General features: G+C 48.1%; 1 protein-coding gene across 1 annotated transcript in view; it reads left to right on the top strand.

Moving 5' to 3' along the window:
* The window catches only part of RADIL (Rap associating with DIL domain), a 90,953-nt gene that overhangs the window by 17,054 nt on the left and 49,727 nt on the right, over positions 1-24,172 (top strand). Inside the window, exons 3-4 of the mRNA XM_084818289.1 lie at positions 22,473-22,798; positions 23,430-24,107. Coding sequence (XP_084674415.1) covers positions 22,473-22,798; positions 23,430-24,107 — 1,004 coding nt within the window. The remainder of the gene's footprint in view (positions 1-22,472; positions 22,799-23,429; positions 24,108-24,172) is intronic.

The raw sequence follows: 24,172 nt of genomic DNA, 5'->3' as shown, positions 1-24,172 counted from the left end.
AGGTCCTCCCCTGGTGTAGGCACACCTTCTTCTCCCATTTATTCCTGCCTTCGCTTCCTTCCCCTTCCTCTGATGTATCTTCTGTGCTGAATGTTAACAGAGTGTAAGATCCTTGGGGCAGGGACCTGCCCTGTTGTACTCAGTAAAGCAGCCTTCCCCAAGCTGGTTCCATCCAGATGTATTGGACCGCAGCGGTTTCTCTTTTTTGATCGATGTCAGCCACTTTATCTGAAAAACAGGATGCAAATGCAGTAAATAAGTGAAATAAATAAGCCCCAGCCAGCATGGCCGATGGTCAGGAATTATGGGAGTCATAATGCAAAACACCTGGAGGGCATCAGGTTGTCTAGCCTTGGTGTAACAGAACTCCAATTCGTTTTATTGTTCTTGTACAAGAGAACTTCCCAGTGAATCAGATCTGTCTCCCACTACCAGGTCCTCAGGCCAAGGGGTAGGGATGTACCTGCAGAAAGCCCTACAGGAGGGAAGTAGATGTTTCTCAGGTAATAGGCAGGACAAGGCCCACTTGTCTAGCAGGTGAGATGGACTGCCTCCCCCACTGAGAAGTTGCCCTCACTGCCTCCCTCAATGAGAAGTTGCTTAAACTGACAGAGTGCAGCATACGTAGGAGATTTATAGCCAACAATGGCACCTGGTTGGCCCTCTAGTGTCACCTGACATTTCTGGCCAGGAGGATTTGGGCTGTTATAGCAGTGACCCAGAGCCCAAGAGGGTGCCGGAGAGCAGCAAGCTGGTGCCTGATCCACAGGGATGCCCCAAGACACTTGACCATGCTCCCAACAGCACCCAGAATCTGGCACCCTTGATGGACGTCTCACATTTCCTCATGGCAGAGCTGTGTCTGCTTTCAGGGTCCCAGAGCTGAGATGAAATAATAGCCAAGGAATAGTGGATTTCTTCCTCGGCACTTGAGGGGCTTGCAGGAATACCTAGTTTTCAAGTAGGTAAGTTGTTCTCATTTCCAGTGGTGTGCGTAAACTGAAACTCTCCACCTTGGCTCTTGACAAAGAACTGAGTATTTCACAGTTCAAGAAGTTGCCACCGAGGGCCGCTTTTTCTCCAGCTCTCTCTTTTCCTCTCCTCCTCCTGCTTTCTAATTTCACTTCTTGTGGAAGTGGTGTCAGAAAACCAACTGACCCCATTCGTTGGTTAAATAAAAGAAAGAAAGGAAGGCTCTTCGGAGCTCAGTGAGTGATACTTCCTAATTGTCAGAGATATTTATTTGCTGTTTGGTCAGGAGACCTCAACTCTCCGTGGCATGAAGACTAGGGCTGAGCCAAAACACCCCCCTCCTGTTTTGGTGTTCTGTTCACAGATGGTAAATGGGAAGGGCATTTTTGCTGAATTTTATTTTTTTTGGGGGGGACATGTATGGCCCCAGCTGGAGCTCCTCCCAGCACCTGCTATTTGGTGGCTGTGCTGTCCTTCTGAAAGCCCTCAGAGTGATGCTACATAATGATGTTGTGACAGTCTGATGGGGGCTTCTGGGGGGAAAATGGAGGCTGTTGTCCCTCCTCCACCCCCAGAAGTCCCCATCAGAGCTGTGACATCACACAGGGTGGTCCTTCCCAAAGTAGTTGTAGGCCAACATAATCTGTAGGGCACTAGGCTGAGAAAGGTTGATGTAGTGTCACTCATAGGGGCTTTGTGAGGAGACAGACATAAAAACATAAGAGCCCTGCTGGATCGGACCAAGAGTCCATCTAGTCCAGCATTCTGTTCCCACAGTGGCCGACCAGCTGCCCACGGGAAACCCCCAAGGAGGACGTGAGTGCAACAGCACCCTCCCACCCATGTTCCCCAGCAACTGGTGTACATAGGCACACTGCCCCTGATACTGGAGATAGCACATAGCCAGCCGGACTAGTAGCCACTGATAGCCTTCTCCTCCTCCATGAATTTGTCAAACCCCTTTTTAGAGCCATCCAAATTGGCGGCCATCACTACATCTTCTGGAAGTGAATTCCATAGTTTAACTATGTGCTGTGTGAAGAAGCCCTTCATTTTATCTGTCCTGAATCTCCCACCAATCAGCTTCATGGGAGGACCCCACTGGGTTCTAGTATTATGAGAGAGGGAGAAAAAAGGTCACCGGTAACTATTTTGGAGGGAGGTGATTTTCAACTTTCCACCTGCACCATATTTGCTGGGGTGGTGGTGGTGGTGGTGGTTCAGGCCGTCTTCCCCTCCCCATGAAATTCAAGCTGAAAATTCTCTGCAGTGAAAGACAATAAAGATGATCAGCGGTACAGAAAACATGACGAGAGTGGCAGCCTGAAGTTCTGGCAAAAATGGAAAGGCACCGTTGACTGCTGTTCTCAACTGGTGCTGACTGGCATCGCTCAAGACTTTGGTGTCTCGATGGCGAAAGCCCTATCAGGATTGGAAATTAGAGTGGAAAATGAGTTCAGCTTTCAGTCAGAGAAGTCTATAAAGCAGGGATGGAGAACCTCAGGCCCAGGGGCTGAATCCAGCCCTCCTTGGTCCCCCAGATGGCCATGCTTGATTCTACTGGTCCCACACCCTTTCCACCAGCCACGGATTGTTTCATGGTATCCCGGTGTTTGGGCAGGCTTTCCCCCATTCTAAAAGGTTGAAGTGTCTCTCCTAAGGCTCAGTTACTGGCAAGAAGAATATTAAGCTAAAATATGCTGGTATTTTTGGCCCCGCCCCCTTTGCCTTTTGACTCCACCCACCACTGAAATGCGGCTCCCAAGAGATTCTCCAAAGTGGGATTCAGCCCTCAGCTTGCAGGCTTCCATCCCAGCTGTGCAATGGAAGACTGCAAGAGGACTGGGCGGATTGCTTTATTTTCAGTCCCTGTCACTTTCGCATATGTTTGCTTGTAGGTTCGTTCTGTCTACTGCTGTGCTGAAAATTTCTCCCGCATTTTTTTTTTACCATTCTCATTCAATTTGATAGACGAGAAATTGCTTTCAAAAAGGAATTCAAAGGAGGAGAAATTTTGGAGAAATCATCATGGGTTGGGTTTGAGGTTCTTGTGCTTACTTTACTTATGGGGTGGCATGAGTGTCCTGTCTGTCATCGTACAGTCATCTCTGGGGCAGCCTGTCGCCTCCTTGGCTTCCTGCACTTCAGTTAAAGCCATCGTGAGGAAGACGTCATGAGGCCGTTCCTCCCAGGGGGCTTTTCCAGTTCAGGAAATGCAGGTGGCCTGGGAGGCTGCAGAGCAATGAAAAGATGTGTAACAGAGAGAGAAAACACACACAGCACCCTTGGCCACCTCACACTCATTAGTTAAGCTCAAAAATGCCACCAAAAGAAAGTCAAAATTCTGCCTCAGAAAAGTGGACGCCTCAACACAGTTGATGCTGTTGCCACCTGCAGGAGCAGTGCAATAAACCAGAAGCCCTTAGGAGCTTCCTTAGGAGGAAAGAAAGAGCCTGTGCTACAACCCCTGCCAGTAGTGCACCCTGTCTGTGAGAAACGGCTGGAGAATTTCTCCTCCCCTAGAAGAAATTCAGAGAAATTGTCCCCCCAATTTCTCTGCCCACAAATGGGCTGGAGAATTCTGAGAGGCCATCTGCACACAACTCTAGTTTTGTCCGATTTCCACATTCACCTGCAAATTAAAAGAAAAACCCTGTACAGAAATATATATTATAAAATGCATTTTCTCTCCAACGGTGTGTTTCTGAAGATATTTTCTTTCTAAATACGCAGTTCTAAACATATTTTCTCTCCAAGTATGCTTCTTTAAAACATGCATTGATACATTTTTGAGCCAAGAACTTTGTCAGGACTTTCAGGATGCAGGAAAGCTGGTGGATATGTAATTTCCGAGCTGCACGTTGGTTGGGGACGTGTGGATCAGGTTAATTTGAATTCACCCAAATCTAATTTATCAAGCATCCCTATTCTGTAGTAGACTCTGGTCATTCGTTAGTCCCTGGCAGATTGCACATTTTCAAGCATTCCCTCCCTGCCAACTATTGTATACCCCAATGAGGACAAAGGGACAGTTTCCAAATAAACCTTGATCACTTTCCATACCCAGAATGAAAACATCACCTGTTCATTTTTTCCGCTAAGAGCCCCCCTCCCAGTCACTGCTTAGGTCATAAAGACTATCAACATATTTTCAGGAAACAAGCCTGAGTGAACGTGACTCCTGTCTGTTTTTATTTCTTCAGCAGGTTTTGTCCATGTGGTCAAATTCTCTTTCCGCAACATGAATTTTGTTTCTGCTATAGCGGAAACTGCGGCCCTATTGGCTCTGGCTTTAATGTACAATGCACAGAAATAAGAAAGTCTGTTCCATGTTAAGTGAACGAGGGAGTTGGATAATTCTTGGGTTCTAAGAAGAGACATGCTGGAGGTCAGGGAGGTTTGGGAGTTGCACGCTCCCTTAGGTCAGGGGGCTGGAGAGACCCCCCCCCCACATACACAAGTGAAGGGGACAGTGTCTTACTTCTGAGTAGACATGTATAGGATTGCTCTGCTAGCCACTGCCCTAAAGCTCAAGAGAATCTGTCCCAAGAAGAAGAAACCCTTAGCCAAAAATACCAGGTTTCTTTAACTTTTAGGGCCCAAATAGAAGCTAGTGGATCAAGTGTCAAGTGTCATGGCCTGGAACTGAGGAGACCTGGGTCTGAATCCCTGCTCAACCATGAGTTGCCTTGTCCACCCACTATCTCTCATTCGGTGTAAAGAGAAAACTTGCAGAACCCTAAATACCAGGGGTGCAGCACCTCTTTCAGCTCAAGGGCCAAATTCCATTATGAGGGCCACATTCCAGTGATGGGCGGGGCTGAATTCAAAAGGGGGAGGGACAAAGGGATAAGGGCCAAACACACCAGCACATCTTTGCTTAAAGCTCTTACTGCCAGAAACGAAGCCTTAGGAGAGGCGTCTCGACCTTTTAGAATGGGAAAGAAACTGCATGATAGCTGGGAAACCACTGAACAATCAGTGGTTTGGGGAAAATGGGTGGAGCCAGGGGAAAAAAGGGGGTGGCTATCTGGGGAACTTTGGTGGGGCCGAATCTGGCCCCCAGATGGGCTGGATTTGGCCCTTGGTTCTGCACCCCTACTATGTACACCACTCCAAGTCCCTGGGAGGAAGGGATGGATACAAATGTGACAGGCAATAAATTAGATCCCTTGCGGAAGCAGCCCTTTCAAAGCTGAGGAACACATCGCACAGCCTGCTGTTTTGTTCCTAATGCTGTTGCCATTCTGTGGAAACCAGATCCTCCCCTTTCCTCCGGTTCCGTTGCTCCCTTCCTCCCTCATGGGGGAGGTGTCTTGGCGGCAGGGAACCGGGGGCTGGTTCCATGTCTTGCTGGGTGGTAAACATTGGCATGCTGAGAGGGCTGTGCTTGGCGTTCCCACCGCTGAGATAAAAGGCAGGATTGATTGCTGGGGTGGCCTGAATGGGTGGTGGGGAAGGCCCGTATGCGGGGGCAACATGGCCTTTCTGTACGCATGGGAGGCCAGGCAGAGAGGCAACAATGTTGCAGGTTCATCGCAAAGAGCTGAGGAATGTCGAGACCTCTGGATCCAACGTGACTCCATTCACACCAAGAAAAGCAAATGTATGATGTGCTATGTGTGCATAGCATTACATTCTCCGCTCTTTTACCCCCAGTAGCTCCAGGGGACCCTGTTCTGCAAACAGGTATGCCGTAATAAATGTGCTGGTCTTTAAGGTGCCACAAAGGCAGTTTCTTGTTTTCGCAGCTGCAGGCTAACACAGCAACCCCCCTCCCCTGCAAAATGTTCCAGGGGCACCGCTGCTATTGGGTTCAGTTTCCTTTGGTTGATGGAGCGCTGGAGAATTCTACAAGCAGAGTATCGCTGGAGCTAAATGGAATGCCTGCAAGGCAGGAGATGCTCCAGGGAGGGACTTGGGCGGTCCCGTGCGCATGTGTGAAATGCAATAAGAACATCAAACCATAAGAGGAACCCTGCTGAATCAGACCAGAGGCCTGTTTAGTCCAGCGTTCTGTCCCCACAGTGGACAACCAGCTGCTTGTGGGAACCCACGAGTAGGTTATGAGTGAAATAGCACTCTCCTGCCCATGTTCCCCAGCAACTGGCATACAGCTCAGTTATGACCTGAGAATGACACCCTTGCAGTTCCACTGACATGAAAGCAAAGAGTCTCGTGGCACTTTAAGGACTAGCCAATTTCTTCTGGCATAAGCTTTCGTGGGTATGGTCCACATCATCCACTGCATGACGATGTGCTTCTGGCATCTGATGAACTGGACAGTGTCCACACAAAGTTAGAACCTCAGAAGATCCGTGCTGGATCAGATCAAGGGCCCATCCTGTGCAGCGTTCCGGTCACACAGCGGCCAGCCTGTGGGAAACCCACAAGCAGGACCCACAAGCACCTTAGGCCAGAATAAACTGGTGACTCTTTAAGGAGCCACGTGACTCTTTGTTGCTGCTGTTGCAACAGACTAAGACGACTACCTGTTCCTGCTCATGTTCCCCAGCACCTGCTCTGAGGAGGCATACTGCTTCCGATGCAGGAAGTAAGATACAGCCATCATGACTAGTAGCCATCATGACTAATAGCCAATCATGCGTGGGTCATACTGCGTTCTAGGATCACAGCACCGGCGGCAACTCGGTAGCTGACATATCAAAGGAACCATTTCAGCAAACGGTGCCAGTAGTGAAGGAGAATAAGACTTTCGCACACGTGCACAGCCACACAGAGGCGATTCCACCCTAGGGGGCTAATAGTTCCTTTGAAGGCTGAATGACTTGATCTCATCCTTTCTCTGGGCTCTGCAAGCAGGTGGGTGGAGGGTGGCAGAAGGGAGCTGGGGGGGCAGTGGTAGGAAGAATGGCAGCTAATCAACTGAGTAGGATCACAAGGGCTAGGAGGTGCTTGCTGAAAGGTCACAGATGGGGATGGGTCGCTCAGCCATGTTTTAATAATGCTGAAGACGGGAGCAGTCTCCAGAGAGAGACCCAATTATTAGGTTTAGCCTGGAGAAGATGCATTTTTAAATTTTATTTAAAAGGGCATTTTAAACCCTCCTTTCAGGGCGCACCGTCCACACAAGGTGGCTGACCCATGAAAATACAATCACAGTTTTTAAAACATAGCAGCAGCAGCAGTGAAAGGTTTTTTTGTTTTTTTCCCCCAAGTACCAAATGAAGACTAGAATAAAATTCTCTTTGGAAGGTGTTTTGTTTTTTTCTTTTTTAAAGCTAGCCTGGCAGCAGTACATGTGAAAAGGACCTAGATGTCTTAGGGAGCAATCCTGTGGCCCCTACACAGAGTCAGGGGTGGGGGAATAGGATAATTTGGGTTCCTGGATCCGAGGTTGGAGACGGCGCTCTGACCATGGATCCAGGAATCTGCGCTCCCCTCCCCCTGCCCCCTTCCAGCTGGTGTGGAGAGAACCGTGCCAGCTGCCTCTCCAAGGTTGCAAATGCGGCCTCAGAGAGGGTGTAAAAAGGGTGTGCCAGTGGGCAGGGGACTGGGGAAGCCGGGGTACAAAGTATCCCAAGGCCTCCCCAGCCTCCTCCCCTCCTGCTCCAATCCAAACCAGCTAAATGGGTGAAAAAGCCCATGTAGCCCAAATGCAGAGTGGGAGGAGCATGGGGTAAAGTTCAGAGGCTTATTGGCATCGCCATAGGGTTGTGCCCTTCGTCTATCAGAAGCTGAATATGAGCCAGCAGTGTGATGCGGTGGCTAAAAGAGCAAATGCAATCTTAGGTTGCGTTAACAGAAGCATAGTGTCCAGGTCATGGGAGATAACAGTTCTGTTTTATTGTACTGTGTTGGAGTACTGCGTCCGGTTCTGGGAACTATATTTTAAGAAGGACCTTAACAGACCGGGCCATGTCCAGAAAAGAGCTACCAGAATGGTGAGGGGTCTGGCAATGAAGTCCTATGAGGAATGGTTGAAAGAGCTGGGTGCGTTTAGCCTGGAGAAGAGAAGATTAAGGGCAGATTTGACAGCGGTCTTCAAAGATCTGAAAGGCCATCAGGCAGAAGATGGAGCAGATTCATTCTCTGTTGCTCCAGAGGGGAGGACTAAAACCAGTGGTTGGATGTTGCAAAGAAGCAGATTTTGGCTCAACGTTAAGGTTCCTAACAGTGAGGGCTGTTCAGCAGTGGAACAGAGACTGCCTTGGGAGGTGGTGGGTTCTCCTTTGCTGGAAATATTTAAGCTGAGGCTGGATGGTCATCTGTCAGAGATGCTGTATCTGTATCCTCCATTGCAGTGCCTGCATTGAGCAGGGGGTTGGACTAGATCATCTCGAAGGTACCTGCCAACTCTATGATTTGCTTCTATATGTATCTCCCTGGGAAGGGAATTCTGGAGGTGTGGGGCCACTCCTGGGAAGCGTCTGATATTGGTATCTGCCAGCCTAACATCTCTCATTGGTGGGGCAGAGACTAGCGCCTCCGGCGCTGACCTTAACGCGTGGGCAGGCTTACATAGAAGAGGCAACATACCCAGAGATAACAGCTGAGTCAAAGTAAAACCTATTCCAGTAATATTGAAGCCTGCAAGTGCTTTGGAGGCCTCTCAAGGCCTGCTGCAAGACTGTCGCTAACGAATCCTTGACGGCGGAGCATTCGGGATGTAGTGGTGAAGGATTCAAGGGCTTTCGTTTGTTGAATGTGCCCTTTGCTCGCATGTTCTTCTTGACTCCCTCTGGCACAGAAAGGAGAGCAGCAACCAGCAGATGTTCCAAATCTAATTTCACTGGTGCATCACAGGAGCTGAGAACCGGGGGCGGGATAGTTATTCGAGCAAGAAACAGATGTCAGCCAGCCATCTGGTGTTCTTTAGTGACAACACCCTGACAGCCACCAGCTCAGAACCATGTCTCAGCTGAAAAAGGTTGGGCGTAGTCCTTGCGCTTATGCTACCAACCACCCAAACTGGGGAAGACCTAGTCATTGTACGAAGTTGCCAAGTTTCTAATGCTGGGGACAGTCTCTGGCTCAGCAGCACGATGTCCGTCATCCCTTGGCACGTCATGATCTCCATCTGACATCACAGAATGCTCAGGTCTTTGTGTCCTCTTGTGCTAAAGAAAATTCTGCATAAAGGTTGCCCCAGTTCTGCAACAAGAAGAGTGGAATTCTTGAATGCAGAATAAGCAAAAGTTGCACAGTTTCTCTGTAGTTGGCACTTTTTTCGCAACCTCTACTGTTTGATATAGTTTATTCCAGGAGTAGGCAGAAAGCAGATCTCCAGATGTTTTGGACTTCAACACCCAGAAGCCCCTGCGAGCATGGCCAGTAGTCAGGAATGCTGGTAGTTGAACTCCAAAACATCTGGAGAAGTACTTTTGGCCTACCTGTGAGTTATTCTGCTTTCAAAGTTATATAGACCATGAAGGACTACTATATGTGGTTTTGCTGGGTTTTGTATAGAGAATCTCCTCCTCCTCCTCCTCCTCCTCCTCCTCCTCTTTAAAGTACTAGTTCCCCTCTACTCAGCACTGGTTAGGCCTCATCTTGAGTACTGTGTCCAGTTCTGGACACCACACTTGAAGAAGGATGCAGACAAGCTGGAGAGGGTTCAGAGGAGGGCAACAAAGATGGTCAGGGGACTGGAAACAAAGCCCTGTGAAGAGAGACTGAAGGAACTGGGCATGTTTAGCCTTGAGAAGAGAAGACTGAGGGGAGATATGAAGCACTCTTCAAGTATTTGAAAGGTTGTCACAGAGAGGAAGGCCAGCATCTCTTCTCCATCATCCCAGAGTGCAGGACACGGGATAATGGGCTCAAGGTACAGGAAGCCAGATTCCGTCTGAGCACCAGGAATAACTTCCTGACTGTTAGAGCAATACAGCAATGGAACCAATGACCTAGGGAGGTGGTGGGCTCTCCCACACTGGAGGCATTCAAGAAGAAGCTGGACAGCCATCTGTTAGGGATGCTCTGACTTGGATTCCTGCATTGAGCAGGGAGTTGGACTTGATGGTCTTATAGGCCCCTTCCAATCCTACTCTTCTATGATCCTTCTCCTCCCCCTCCAAACATCTATATCCTGCCTTTTAAACTAGATACATCTAAGAAGGCTCACCTAGATATGATGATGATATAATTTTGATGCTGCTTTGCTACATTAACATTTACTCAAAGTGGCTTATCAATAGCAAATTAAAATAAAATAAAGCATCAGAAATTATTGTTTTAAAGCAGTAGTACAAGCAGTTATAGGGTGCAGCATGTTTAGAATGGCAGTTGAAGCAGCATTGTTAGTGTTCTTTCTGAAATGGAAAATGAAGGTGTCACAAACTGGGTGCCACAACCAAAAAGCTCCCCCATCCCCACGTTTCATGTATACCTCTTTGCCAAACTGCTGGTGGAGCAGGAAGACAGAGAGAAGTACATCAGGAGAAGAGCAAAGTTCTCTGGTAGGTTCAGGTGGAAAGAGGCAGTGATTCTGGAAGGAGAAAAAAAAAAACCCAAGCAAAATGGTAAATCAGAAGCAGAAACCGAGAATTCATTTGTCGAGCAGCAGAAAGAAAAAAACACAAAAGAACACAAGCTGAGGAGCCCCTCAAATTTGGAGGTCCTCCAAAGGCCCTCTGCAAAAATACAGCCTCTGCTTGCTGCCTCAGCACCAAGAGAGAGCGGGTGGAGCAACCTTCTTCAGTTGTGGTGCCACTATCAAAAAGGCCCCATCCTGGGTAAGCGTCCGCTGTCCTACTGACATTGGAGGGATCTGGACCAGGCCTTTAGAGGAAGATTGAGAGGTAGAGGTAGGTTCATATGGGAGCAGCAGCTGGTCCTTAAGATGGAGAGAATCCCAACTAAACAGTAGCCCTGTATGCCATGCAGTCAGACCAATAAACCATCCCTTGACCATGGACAGGTGGTTGCTCATCGAGATCTCCAGAAGAAGCTACCTCAGAACCTTTAAACTGGAAAGGCTGAGATATATGAATCTGGGGAGTGAACCCTTACTGCTGAGCTAAAATGTTCCCTTTACAAAGACTGAAAAAGGATTGCATCAGTCAAGTTATTTTTACAGGGTTCTGCTTCTTTTGTAAGCCAGCTATCCCCCTTCCCCCAAATTGCCTGATTCATCACGCGAACTTGAAATGTCAAGCGGTACTCCCCCAAACTGTGCGAATGGGATCCGTGGGCAGAAATAGGGTGTGTGTGTGTATGGAGCTTGCAGAAGGCGTTGTATTTCTGACGGACTCCTGCTGAATTTCTAAGAACAGCTGCTTTCCCAGATCTGAGAAATCACAAGGTAAGGTTGTATCGTCAAAGGGCTGACTTGGCGATCTAGGCTGAAAGCGGTGCTGTGGGCAGTAGGAAGGGTGGGGTGTATGCTAAAGACCATCATATTTTAATATGACTGCCACTCAAATATGGTAGTTATTAGCAGCCTCTGTCTGTCCGTCTGTCTGTCCATCCACCCTCCCTCTCTCTCTCTCTCCATGTACACAAATAAAACTTTCATTTGTCTGTATCCATGAATCAGAAAGCGTGAGATGGGTCTCCCTCCATTGAGCAGTGCTAGAAGAGGCGTGATCTCTCATGAACCAAATCTGGTTTGCAAGCTGCAATTTCACCATCATTGCCCTAACACTGCAGTTTTACGCATGCTAACTCAAAAGTAAGCCCCACTGTGCTTGATGGGGGGGTCCCTCCCTAATAAGCGTGTTCAGGTTTGCAGCTGCAATCTATCTGTCATGCATCGTATGAATGGAACCCTGTATAGATCTCCAGATATTTTGAACTTGGACTCCCAGAAGCCCTTTCCACTATGGCCAATAGTCAGGCATGCTGGGAGCTGAAGTCCAAAACATCTGGAGATCTATTTTCTGCCCACCCTGCTGTATAGCAGGGATGGGGAAGCTTTTCTTCTGTTGAGGGGATTATCTGCATGTAGACAGAGTGGGCGGGGACAAAGCCAGCCGTGGGTGGGGCTGGATCCAAAGGTAGGTGGGGCCACCTTTTTTCTCCCCCTCCCCACCCAACCCCCTGCTAGGGAAAAAACCTCTTGCTCTTTCCAGAGTTCTGAAGGGAACTTTCAGAGGGCTTTGGAATTGGGCTGCAGGTTGCCCACCCCTGGTGTAAATGGATGCACATGAGAAGTACGGCACCATTTATTTATTTATATTTATTAATTTATTTCTATCCCACCTTTCTTTCAAGGAGTTCAAGGGGGCATGCATAGGTTTCCCTTCTATTTTATCCTCACAACAACCCTGTGAGGTAGAGTAAGCAAAGAGAGAGAGTTTCTGTGTGTGTGTGTATGTGTGTGTGTGTGTGTGTGTGTGAGAGAGAGAGAGAGAGAGAGAGAGAGAGGCAGGCTGTCTTAAGGTTACCCACTGAGCTTCACAGGTGAGTAGGGATTTGAACCCAGATAAGAACGTAAGAAGAGCCCTGCTGGATCAGACCCAGGGTCCATCTAGTCCAGCATTCTGCTCACACAGTGGCCAGCCAGCTGTCCACCAGGAACCCACAAGCAGGGCATGAGCGCAACAGCACCCTCCTGCCCATGTTCCACAGCAGCTGGTGTACGTAGGCTCACTGCCTCTGGTACTGGAGGTTCCAGATCTTCTTGGTCTTATTCTGACACTCTAACCACTGCCCCAATCTGCGATTTCGCACGCTGCTTATGCCGCAGTCTACTATGAACGGTGGCAGCATGTTGTCAGTCTATTACATGTTCCTGATATTTCCTAATATATCTTTAACCAAAACGCAAACAAAGCCCGTCTAGGCTTTTAAATCTGCAGAGAATTGGCTGTGACAATGTAAATAAATACAGCGTACAACAGACTGAGAAGAATATTCAATGCAGCTCAGACAGTGATCTTTGGTATGATAGGAGGTGTGTTATGCACACACAAATGTGCAAAACTTCAAATTTGCAGGAGGGTGGATGGGAAATCTCTACCAAAGGGCTTTGTCAAAAAGAGGTACAGAAGGAGTTTGTTGCATTCCGGAAAAGTTCTGTGTTTGTTTTTCCAGTGTGGCAAGGGGAGTTCTAATGGTTTCTGAAACTGGAGCTCTATCTAGCGTAAAAAGCTCTGCGTCGTTTTTCTTTTTCTTTCCCCTACTTGGTTTTTGCTATGCAAAGTAAATACAGACGCTTCCTTTCTCACAGATAAGGAAACCCAAATGTTCAAGGTTTCTCTAGTGGGGAAAACGTGAGAGCGTACACTGAAACTGGTCTTTTAACCGTCACTTTAGCATTTCCTTTCCTCTGTCTATTTTCATAGGGCAGGCAGAGCTGTTTTCAAGATTTTGGGGGGTGGTGACCTGGATTATAAGTCATCATTGGGCCCCTTTCACCAGCAAAGTGGTGGATGGGGGGCTGGGGGCCAGGCTGCCTTCAATCCGGGCAAGTATGGATTCGATCTTCTCTTTCCCCATTGGTTCATATTTATTGCAGCTGTGCTTCTCTTTTCCATATGTATTGCGTTTTTTGTTTTTTTTTAAATGGGATTGTTCTAAATTTGTCTGTAAGCCACTTTGAATTTATTTAGAAAGTGAGGAAGAAATGTGTAAACAAAGAAACGAATTCAGTTCTGGAATCCCTATTCACTGGGACTACGAGAGCAACATAACATCAGCTCTGAAATATCCCTCCGCTGGGATCGTTCGGAGCTGATTTTTAGCCCGGAGGAAGTGTGCAGATTCGTTCACATATTACTCGTAACGGTTTTGATGGCCTTCTGTTTGCAATCTGCTGTTGCAACGTGTTGGGTGGAAACCATGAAGAGAGCTTGGCTTGAGAAGAAGGGGCAGTGCAGGCTCCAGGATTTGGAGGGCCCTTGGGCAAGGCACCCTCCATGGGCCCCTCCCTCAGGGAGTCGACCTTCTCACCGCCATGGTCACCAGCTGCCCTTACTCCTCATCCTCTTCCCCTCGTTGTTGCCGCTTGCTTGCTTGACAGGCAGAGAGCCAGGGAGCAAGCAGGCTGTGGGTGCTACTCCTCCTCCCCCTCCCCACCACCACTGTTGTCTGGGCCAGAGAAAGAGGCAGGCGAAGGGCTGGACTGGATGGTCTTATAGGCCCCTTCCAACCCGACTATACTACTCTATTCTATGAAGAAGAGGAGCAAGTCCAGGGGGCTTTTGTCAGTGGGTCCCTGCTGCGGTGTGGGCCCTTGGCAGGTGCCTGGCCCTGCCTGCCTTTGACACTGGCCCTGAGAAGGGGTGATGCAAACAACGATGCAGGTCCTTTGGCCGTATCTGTTTCCTATTTCACCAGCCTCCAAGTCCGTTGCTTTGCAGCCCATTCCCCCTTGTGGCAGGCCTCATTCCTCCTTCTTGCCAGAAATAACTTGGCAGCTGCGCTGTCCATTCATGTAGGTTCTGCGTCCCTCACCCTGCTCAGCACTTTCTACCTTGCTGTTTGACAAGCTGCCAGTCTGAGCCTTTCTGGAGAACTGGAGAGAACAATAACAACAGCAATGGCGGATTGTTCCCTCAGCGCAACGCTTGTTCCCATTCCAATCCCACGTTAGCAGTTTGAGATGCTGTCTTCACATAACCATTTTCAAGACACGTCTCTCTTTTGCTTGTGCTTTACTCATGTTCAGAGCTAATGGTCAAATGTGGTGCAGGAAACCCGTGATAGGAGCTCCCAGGGTTTTTAAATTTTAGGTTGAAACAGTTGTGTGTGCACCTGTGGTTTTCTTCACACCTAGCTTTTATCCTGCGATTGAGATTGCTCCCTCACGGACGTTTGTGGGCTCTTTACATGACACCATGACCCTGCCGTGACCCTCTTGCACTAAATGCCCTTTGTTCCGTTTTGAAATAGATCGCAGATACGGGGAGGAGAAGGTGAGGGCAGGGGGGAAAGGAAGCGGGTGAAAAAGGGAGTCCGTTGTGATCCTGCATTTAAAACAGAAGCAGAAAGCCCCATTTTAAATGCAGGATTTTAGGCTGGTGTAGAGATGCCCTGTGTGTGTCTGTGAGGGGGCCTCTGAAAGAGGAGGTGTTTAACGTCTAGGCTTCTGTGCAATTTTCACATTCAAAATCGCCTCCACTTGCTATTATTTCCCCTTGGGGAAAAATACAGGTCATTGTATTGGGCCTAGATCCCTCCCCTACACCCGGGGCTAATAGTAGGGTTTGGGGAGGTGGGCAATTTAGATTTGTGAAATGCTGCAGGAGAAAAAGATAAAACACCCCCTCTACAAAGCCACTCCTCCAGTCAAAATGGGAGCATCTCTCCATGCACACAACACCCCGGCTGTGATAATCTTTTGTTGTTTTTTAAGTTGTGACATGTGGTGAGTGGCAAGGTGGCCTCTTCTAGAGAGGGCAGGTCTCTTTTAGAGAGGACAGGCCTCTATTTGAAGTGCTGTTCATTCAAATTCCAGTTTAAAGGTAATGGTTGTCCGTCACCAGCCAGCACCTGGACAGCAGACTAAAGAAGAGGCAGGCAAACAGATCACCTGGTCACAGCCCCCGCCCACTGTGGTGAGATTAACTGGGTTTATACACAGCACGATGACCCACACTCAAGGGTTGACTGTGGGTTGTCGTTGAACTGTGGGTTGTTGTTGAAATGTAGGTTATCGTGTTGTTTCAACTCAGCTGCGCTAACAAATCATGGTTTGTCAACCACAAAACCCACAGTTCACAACCCAACGACAAACCATGGGTTCTCTTCATAGGTTGTTTGTGGTTAACAAACCATGGTTTGTTAGAGGGGCTAACAACACATTAGTAGCCATTGGTAGCTCTCTCTTCCATTAATTTCTCCAATTCCCTTTTAAAGCCATCCAAAATGGTGGCTATCACTACATCTTGTGGTAGCAAATTCCATAGTTTAACTCTGCGCCGTGTGAAGAAGGCCTTCCCTTTATTTGTCCTGAATCTCCCACCAATCAGCTTCATGGAATGACCCCATTGGGTTCTGGTATGATTTCCAACTATTTGTCACCAGGAAAATATTGGGGGAGGAGAGACATTGGTCAACAGCACCCCTACACCTCTCTGTAATGCAGAGATAGGCAATTGGTGGCCCTCTAGATGTTTTGGCATACAATTCCCATAATCCCTCACCACTGACCGTGCTGGCTAGGTTGGATGGGAGTTGTAGGCCAAAAACCTGGAGGGCCATCATTTGCCTTCCCCTGCCCTAATTTGTAGTTTGGCCACATGGACCTCTGGACAGCAGGGCTGGTTTGAGGGGTCCCTGGCCCTTTATTGGTGGTGTGGCAGCAGTGGCAGCATTCTGAGAGGCTGGTTTAGGTGCCATTTTAATTTCCCAGAATGCCCCAGAATAATGCTGCAGCAGCGATATTGTGGGAAATTAAAATGGTGGTTAGACCCAGCTGCCTGGAACTATTTGGAGAACCAGGCCAGAAATAATTTTTAAAGTGGGGCCCAGGGTGAGCATAAGGAGCGAGCCCTGCTGAGGCATCAAGGCGCCAGCATCTGCCCCAGAGGATGCTGGGGGCTGATGCTGGCTTTGCCAGGCAGTTCTCTAAAAAGATGGGTCTCGTGTGACCTAAGCAGCCTTGCAGATTAAGCGGAATGGAGCATTCAGTATTGTATTATACCGAAGCCTGTGTGGGACTGAGGCTTCTGAGGAGACAGAGGAGGTGTGGTTACTCCTTCTAATTTGCCGATTGGACAGAGCTCTCTGTTGTCTGTTTGGCTCCTGATGCTATAAATGGAGGAGGAGCAGAGCTTGCCCAGGGCCTTGTCAGGCTCCTAAATTTCGGGACATGTTGAGCCACAGACGTGGAAAGACACATGTAGGGTTTGGGGGCACAACAGGACCTGTCTTGACAATCCTGTGTGACCTTTGAGCAACAGCTGTGCAGTCATTGTGCAGCTCCTCCTCTCAAGTGGGCTGGAAATGCCCTCACACTCTGCCCATCGGGCTACATTAATGCTGTAGGCTGGTCTCTGCCAACGTGGTGCTCTCCAGATGTGTTGGACTGCAACTCCAAGAGCCTGTGTGGTGTACTGGTTAGAGTGCTGGAGACATGGGGAGGCCTGGGTTTTAGTCTCCACTCGGCCATGGAGCTCACTGGGTGACTTTGGGCCAGTCACTGACTCTCAGCTTAACCTACCACACAGGGTTGCTGGGAGGATAAAATGGAGAGGAGGAGGATAATAGAATCATAGAAGAGTAGGGTTGGAAGGGGCCTACAAGACCATTGAGTCCAACCCCCTGCTCAGTGCAGGAATCCACGTCGGAGCATCCCTGACAGATGGCTGTCCAGCCTTGTCTTGAATGCCTCCAGTGTGGGAGAGCCCGCCACCACCCCAGGTCATTGGTTCCATTGTCATATTGCTCTAACAGTCAGGAAGTTTTTCCTGATGTTCAGCCGGAATCTGGCTTCCTGTGGCTTCAGCCCATTATCCCGTGTCCTGCACTCTGGGATGATGGAGAAGAGATGCTGGTCTTCCTCTCTGTGACAACCTTTCAAGTACTTGAAGAGCACTGTCCTATCTCCCCTCAGTCTTCCCTTCTCAAGGCTAAACATACCCAGTTCTTTCAGTTTCTCCCCATAGGGCTTTGTTTCCAGTGTACACCCACCTTGGGCCCCTTGGAAGAAAGGCAGAATACAAAAGTAACAAATAATAAATAAACTTCCATCAAGCCCCTCCACCATAGCTAGGCAAAGCTGTTTGGCATTGTAGAACACATATGAAGGGCACCATGTGGGGAGAGGCTGTTCTAGGCATTTGTTCTCTTTCTGAAGGGGCTCTAGGTTGGCCTTTTTCTTTTTTTCCCTTTGTACAGAAGTCCAGATGATGCCAATGGAGCCTCTGTGACTAGGCTAGACTTTACTCCTCAGGTGGCCCCCGCAGAAGCATCAAATGCTGTTTGATATGGATTCCTAAGCAAAGGGAACCCAAATCCCTGTGTTCTGGCCATTTTCCATGACTGTAACTCTTGTGCGTGATCTGTAGTATAGCACAGTACCTGTGGCAACTGAATTCCTCTTGTGTATGCCAGCCTAGCCTATAGAGGTTTGCGGCCATATATCAGCCTGCAGGACTCCAGCGTGGCTCGAAATGGCTGCAGCCCATTGCATTAGAACACTCTGCTCTGTTTGTCCATCTCTTGTCCAAATCTTGTGGCATGTAAACAGTAGGAACAAGTCCCCCTCCCTTGCCCTTCTCTGGCCACCTCTTTAATTTTCCCAGCAAAGGAAGGATAGATTTTAAAACAAACAACCAAAAAAGTATTTCAGAACCAGAGGCAGTTCCACACCAAATAAGGTAGGTTGCATGATGGGACCTAAGCTAAGACCTTCTACGCAGCTGACTTCAAGGGTTTAGTCTGTGCTGCTGTTTCGCAAATAGGAACTGCTGGGTTCCTTCTTTCTCCCTACAAATTCTGCAGAGGAAGAGATCTCCGTTCCTAGATTCTGTTTCTGCATATGTCCAGACTGCAGTTTTTATCACCCAGTGGGAAATTGCAGGAAGAAGCCAAGAAAAATACTTTTTTTTTTTTTTTTTAACAATGGGAAAGGAAAATCGTGGCATGCATCAAGCGAAGGTTCATGCTACATAAGTGGCTTTTCCCCTAGAGAAAACAGTGGATCAAAGGTATGTGAATTGCCCAACAGGGCTGGCTCTACTGTTGGCCAGGGTGTGGCAAGCAGGCTTGTGAACAAAATGTTAATTATTTTATTTATTATTATATTTGAGGGGGATGGTAAATTTGGATTCTATGCCTCTGGCAGCAAAGCTATCTTGGACTTTTCTTCGATTGCCAATAGCATCCCTAACTTTGCCTCAACTTTACATCCAGCTTGACAGGTCTGCAGCATAAGGGGAAGGATTTAAATACAGAGGATCATTCCACTTCGGGGAGGGGAGGAGACTCTACCACTTGGCTTCAGGACAGGGATACAATTTGGGCTTTTGTGCCTGTGTTCCCAAGCTGTTCAGAGATCCACATTTGTTTTCCTGGCAGTCTCTCCCTCTCTCTCTCTTGGAAGAGACAGAGTGGAGAAGTTAATTATTTCTTGCCTCTGCAGCAAGCAAGCAGAGCTCTCACTGCAGTCTGCAGGTCCCGCCAGCCAGCTCACTGGCAGGTACCCTTAGCACATGTCAGAGGGTCTGGGACCCTCTGTAGATGACCCCTGCCTCACGGTAAGGACCTGAGCCTGTCTGTCCCTCTCGGCCAATGTGTTTGTCATCCTCTGCATTCTGGCTTTGGCTTATCATTTTGATGATATTTCTGGAAAATGCACTTCTTCGCGTTCAGCACGACGTGAGCCAGCGGGTGAAGGGTGGCTGCACAAGATCCGAGATGGATTGTTTTGGGTGCTAAGGAGAAGGAGAGTGCGGCAGCTGGAGAAAGCTGATGTCAGGGAAGGGTGAAATAACACATTTTGATGGCTGAACTTGGGTGAAAACGGTTTTGTCTTTTTGCATCCTGGATGCCTGGCTTTGAATAGACTTTTTGCTCTGTATTGTTTTGCTGCATGGCTTGGGAAGGAGAGTGGAACCGGGACCAGCATGTGTGTGTTCATGCGAATGCAGGTGCTGTTTGATATGGATAGAAATCAGTTATTCCCCTCCCTTTCCACTCCAACCATCCCTGAACTTTTCATGTACATTTCCAGAGGTTTAAACATATATTTCACTGGATTTTTGCAATCCTAAGGAACAAGATGCCACTGTTGACTTGAAACCAGGGGGACAGAAAAGGTGCAAAAGTCCTAAGAATGCTCCTATTGAAATTGGTTTGACTTTATGTCTAAGATGATCATCATCGTTGTCATCGTTGTCATCGTCGTCATCATCATCATGGAGATGATTAATTTCTTAGATGCCTTTGTGCAAAAAGATGACTCAAGGCAACTTACAAGAGAATTAAAACATACAAAATTTAAAACAGCTACAACAATTATCCTTTAAAATACAACCACCCAATAAAATAATAAAAACATCAGTGAGAACCATAAACAATTTGACTGATGCATTAAACAGTCCATGATCTACCATCAAATGTGGTACTACCAATGAACGCCTTTAGATTGGTAGTGCTAATCTGGAAACACCCATTGTTGTGTTCTAGCGTTTTTTATGTTGTCATCCTGTTTTTCCCCAGACCTGATTTGTGGTGATTCCTTTGCGATGAACAGTGCTATTTCACTATGAATGAAAGTAAGCAGAAAGAAGGAAACTGGTAATTAAAATAACATCGCCACCACACCACAGGAAACAGAAGTTGATTAATAATGGGCAGTTAGGGGGCAATTCACCATTAACCCCCTAGCCATGCTGAACAGGAAACAAAAAAGGGGCAGAACATGCAAGTAGGAAGCTGCTAATTAATATTGCAGAGGACCTTCATTGAACTGGACTTTAATATCACAGACATATCTTGGCCGTGGGGAAAGGCTGCTGTATTAAGTTCTGGTGGAACCTGTTTTAATTCCTTGTCCAGCTGATTGTGAGAAAGCAATGCCTTAGTGGTGCTAAAAGCTCTAATGTGGAACTGATATGATATGGCATATTAATAAATTAACCTTTACTGGGTCCTCTCCTGTGTCGTTGCCAAGAGGTTATATCTGGATGTTGAGTTGATGTAGCTGATAATTGTATGGTGATCGATAAGTGATCAGTCATTAATACACTTCTGAGTTGGATCACACTCATGTTAAGAGTATTGTGTACATTTGAACACACAAGTGGTATATGTTTCTTCAGACACAGATGCATCACTAATAGGTATATTTGTGGTGGTTATAAAGATGGCCAAATTCCCTTTTGGAGAAGCTCTCAGGGCTGCATTCCAGTGGTGGGCATGGCCAATGGCAAAAGGGGCAGGGCCAAAAAGACCACCATATTTTACTGAAAAGCTCTGCCTGCCGGTCACTAAGCCTTAGGAGAGGCATTTCAACCTCTGAGTATGGTGAAAAAATGCACAAAAATCCAGGAACCCACCACACAGTTGGGGGAAAAGGGGTGTGGTGGTTTCCTGGATTTTTGTGCATTTTTTTCACAATTCTAGAAGTTAAAATGCATCTCCTAAGGCTTAATTGCTGGCAGTCAGAGCTCTGAGTTAAAATATGCAGGGATATATGGGGGGGTTGCCCCAACCCTTTACCTTCAGCTCCACCTATCACTGGAATGTTGTGGTGGGCGGACTACTGTAATGCGCTGTTCATGGGGCTGCCTTTGAAGACTGTTCGGAAACTTCAGCTGGTGCAGAATGTAGCCGCCTGAGTGCTGGTGGGAGTGAGGCAATTTGATCACATAATACCTATACTGTGCCAGTTGCACTGGCTACTGGTGTGTTTCTGAGCCCAATTTAAAGTGCTGGTTTTGACCTTTAAAGCCTTAAAACGGTTTGGGACCAAGTTACTTGAAGGACCGCCCTCACCCATATCAGCCTGCCTGCACTTTAAGATCAAAAAGAGAGGCCCTTCTCATCTGCCCACCCATGAGAGCAGTCTGGTGGGTGGCCTCACGTGAGAGAGCCTTCTCTGAGCCTGCAGAGCCTGCTCTGCAGTGGCCCCACACCTTTGGAATAAGTTGCCATTGGTGGTCCGCCATACTCTGTCATTGCAGGCATCTAAGAAGGCCTTGAAAACATATTATTTTACTGTGGCCTTCTCTTGATATGACTGCTGCTGTTGTTGTTGCTATTTTATTGTGATTATGTTTTTATCACTTTTAATATTTTAACTGTTTTTATGTATTTTATTGCTGTGAACTGCCTTGGGAGGGCTTTTGCCCTGAAAGGTGGCCAAGAAATTTTAAAAATAAATAGTAATAAATAATGTAGGCACTGAGACCTTCTCTGAAATGGAATTCTGCCCTTGAGCCAAAAGAGGTTCTCCACCCTGCCTTGCTTGTTAATTAAGGATGCAATCCCATGCTTGTTAGACAGAAAAAAGTCCTACAACTCCCAGCATTCCCCAGCCAGCCATGCTGGCCTGGGAATACTGAGAATTGTAGGACTTTTTGTGGTGTAGGACTTTTTTCCATCTAAACATGCATAGGACGTTAGAGGACTTTTTTCTGCCTAAACATGCATAGGATTGCATCTTAAGTGTATAAACCGCCCTTTATCCACTGGATCCCAGGGCGGTGTACATACGCAACATTAAAAATGAGCGACAAATCCAATCTAGGAAACATAACATTTTACATTAAAAAGCAAAGTAAAGAACAACCACCACTCTTCAACCAGCAAGCAAAAGAAAAACACAATTTTTCTTCAGAAAAACACAAGTAATTCAGTTAAAAAATAACTTCAATTTAAAATGTTAAAAATATTAACGTGTTAAAACATTAACATGCCTGGGCAAAAAGGAACATTTTAACTGGGCACTGAGAAAAGAAAACAAAGTTGGCGCCAATCCTTTGGGAAGGCAATCAAAAATTGCGGTGCCACCATCGAGAAAGCCCTCTCCTTTGCAAATGCAGAGTGTATATCTCCCACTGATGGTGCTCAGCTTTTTTCTGTTCTTCATTAAGCAGGAGTGTTGTTTTGATGGCTGGCATTGAATGCCTCTCGTTTGTCTCCAGGTATAAATGCCCAGGCCCGAAAACTCCAGCGGAACCGGGCCAAAGGCACCATGACCCTCTTGACGGCATGCAAGGGCCATTCCACGCCGCCCACCCTCCGGCGTACTGTCAGCGAGACCAGCCTCAGCCAGGTGGGCACACAGGATGAAGGAGAGGAGGAACTCGTGAAAAGGCACTACTCCACGTTGCCCGAGACCCTCCGATGCCTGGAGAGCACGCACGACGGGGGGGCGGTTCCCGCAGAGGAGCAGAATTGCAACAGCATGCGACACTCGCTTTACCAGTCTCCACACCTCCTGCTCTTGCAAGGCTACAGCCAGCAGCATGTAAGCAAGGGAACCTTTGATTGTCTTGGTCTCTCTTTTACCAGCCACAGAAGACCACAGTTAAGGGGAGTAGAGAGATGGATGGAGGGATATTCTCTGCAGGATTCTTTAATACAAAATGTAACAATAACAAATATAATAACTCAATAAAAGACCACAGCTAAAAAATATCTAAAAACTCTAACAGATTTGGCCAAATGCATTTGTGGGCAGTGCTTTTCTTTGACATGGTCTTTCACTTTGTGTGGGTGCACTCTGTCTGTCTGTTTGTTTATTTATTTACTGAAAGTAATTTTATCCCCCTTAGCCAGAAAGATGCAGCTCACATATAATGGTAAAACACGACAGTCCCTGCGATCTAAAAAGACACGACACACAAGGAAAAAGGAATGGGGAGGGAAGAAGGAAAAAAAAAAGAAAACAATTAAGTCTTTGAGCAGGGCTGGTAGAATAGCCCCGCTTCGCTTTTCACCTTGCTCAGTCCAGCCAGAATGGCTGCTAGGAGAGGATTTTGATGGGTCCGGGATTCAGTGTCCCCACCTCCCTGACATTTCATCCGCTGCATTGCGCCTCTCGTGCACTGCGATGCATCTGCCTGTGTGTGTGTGTGTCTGTGTGTTTTACAATGCAGGACAGTTTGGCGTACTTGCTGGACCGCGAACAGCACACTGTCGGCCAAAGGACCCGAGCCAGCAAACCCAGCATTAGCCTTTCCGCTCCCGACATCCTCCCCCTCCACTGCACCATTCGGCGAGTCAGGGTGTCCGGCCGATCCCGCCATCGCTCGGAAGAGAGGCTTGCCCTGGAGCCCATCCCGGGGGCCAGCATCTCCATCAACTTCTCCGAGGTGGGGAGGACAGTGACGCTCCACCACGGTGACCTCGTCTCCCTCGGCCTCTACTACTTGTTCCTCTACAAGGACCCGTCGAGAACCCAGCCGCTGCCGGCTCAGACCCTGATGCGGCTCCAGGCCGTGCGCCGGGCCTCGGAGCCAGAGCTGTCTTCGGCCTGCAAGGTGTGTGGCAGCCACACCAAAGACAAGGCCGCCGCGTCCAGGAAGCAGGGGGTGCAGCTGCCCTCTGGCCGGAGAGGGAGCCGGAGGAAACTCCAGCTGGAGTTCGACAAGGCCAGTGAAGACCTGCTGCTGCGGAGAATCGTGACGCTCCTGGAGCCCACGGGCGACGACCACAAGCTGACCCCTGCCTTCCTCCTGTGTCTCTGCATCCAGCACTCCGCCAGCCACTTCAGGCCGGGAGACTTCGGGCAGCTGCTTCTCAAGTCAGCCAAGATGATCCAGAGGGCCGTGTGGGTCAGTAGAGGTTTGGGGGTGGGGTGGGGGGAAGATGGGGGGTTATGGATGAGCCAGCTGGGATT

The sequence above is a fragment of the Heloderma suspectum genome, chromosome 12 (assembly GCF_057233095.1).
Source record: "Heloderma suspectum isolate Gila_16-S chromosome 12, 16-S_ref, whole genome shotgun sequence".
Taxonomy (NCBI): domain Eukaryota; kingdom Metazoa; phylum Chordata; class Lepidosauria; order Squamata; family Helodermatidae; genus Heloderma; species Heloderma suspectum.
The sequence above is the reverse complement of the archived record's forward strand: the minus strand, read 5'-3'. Positions and strand labels throughout refer to the sequence as shown.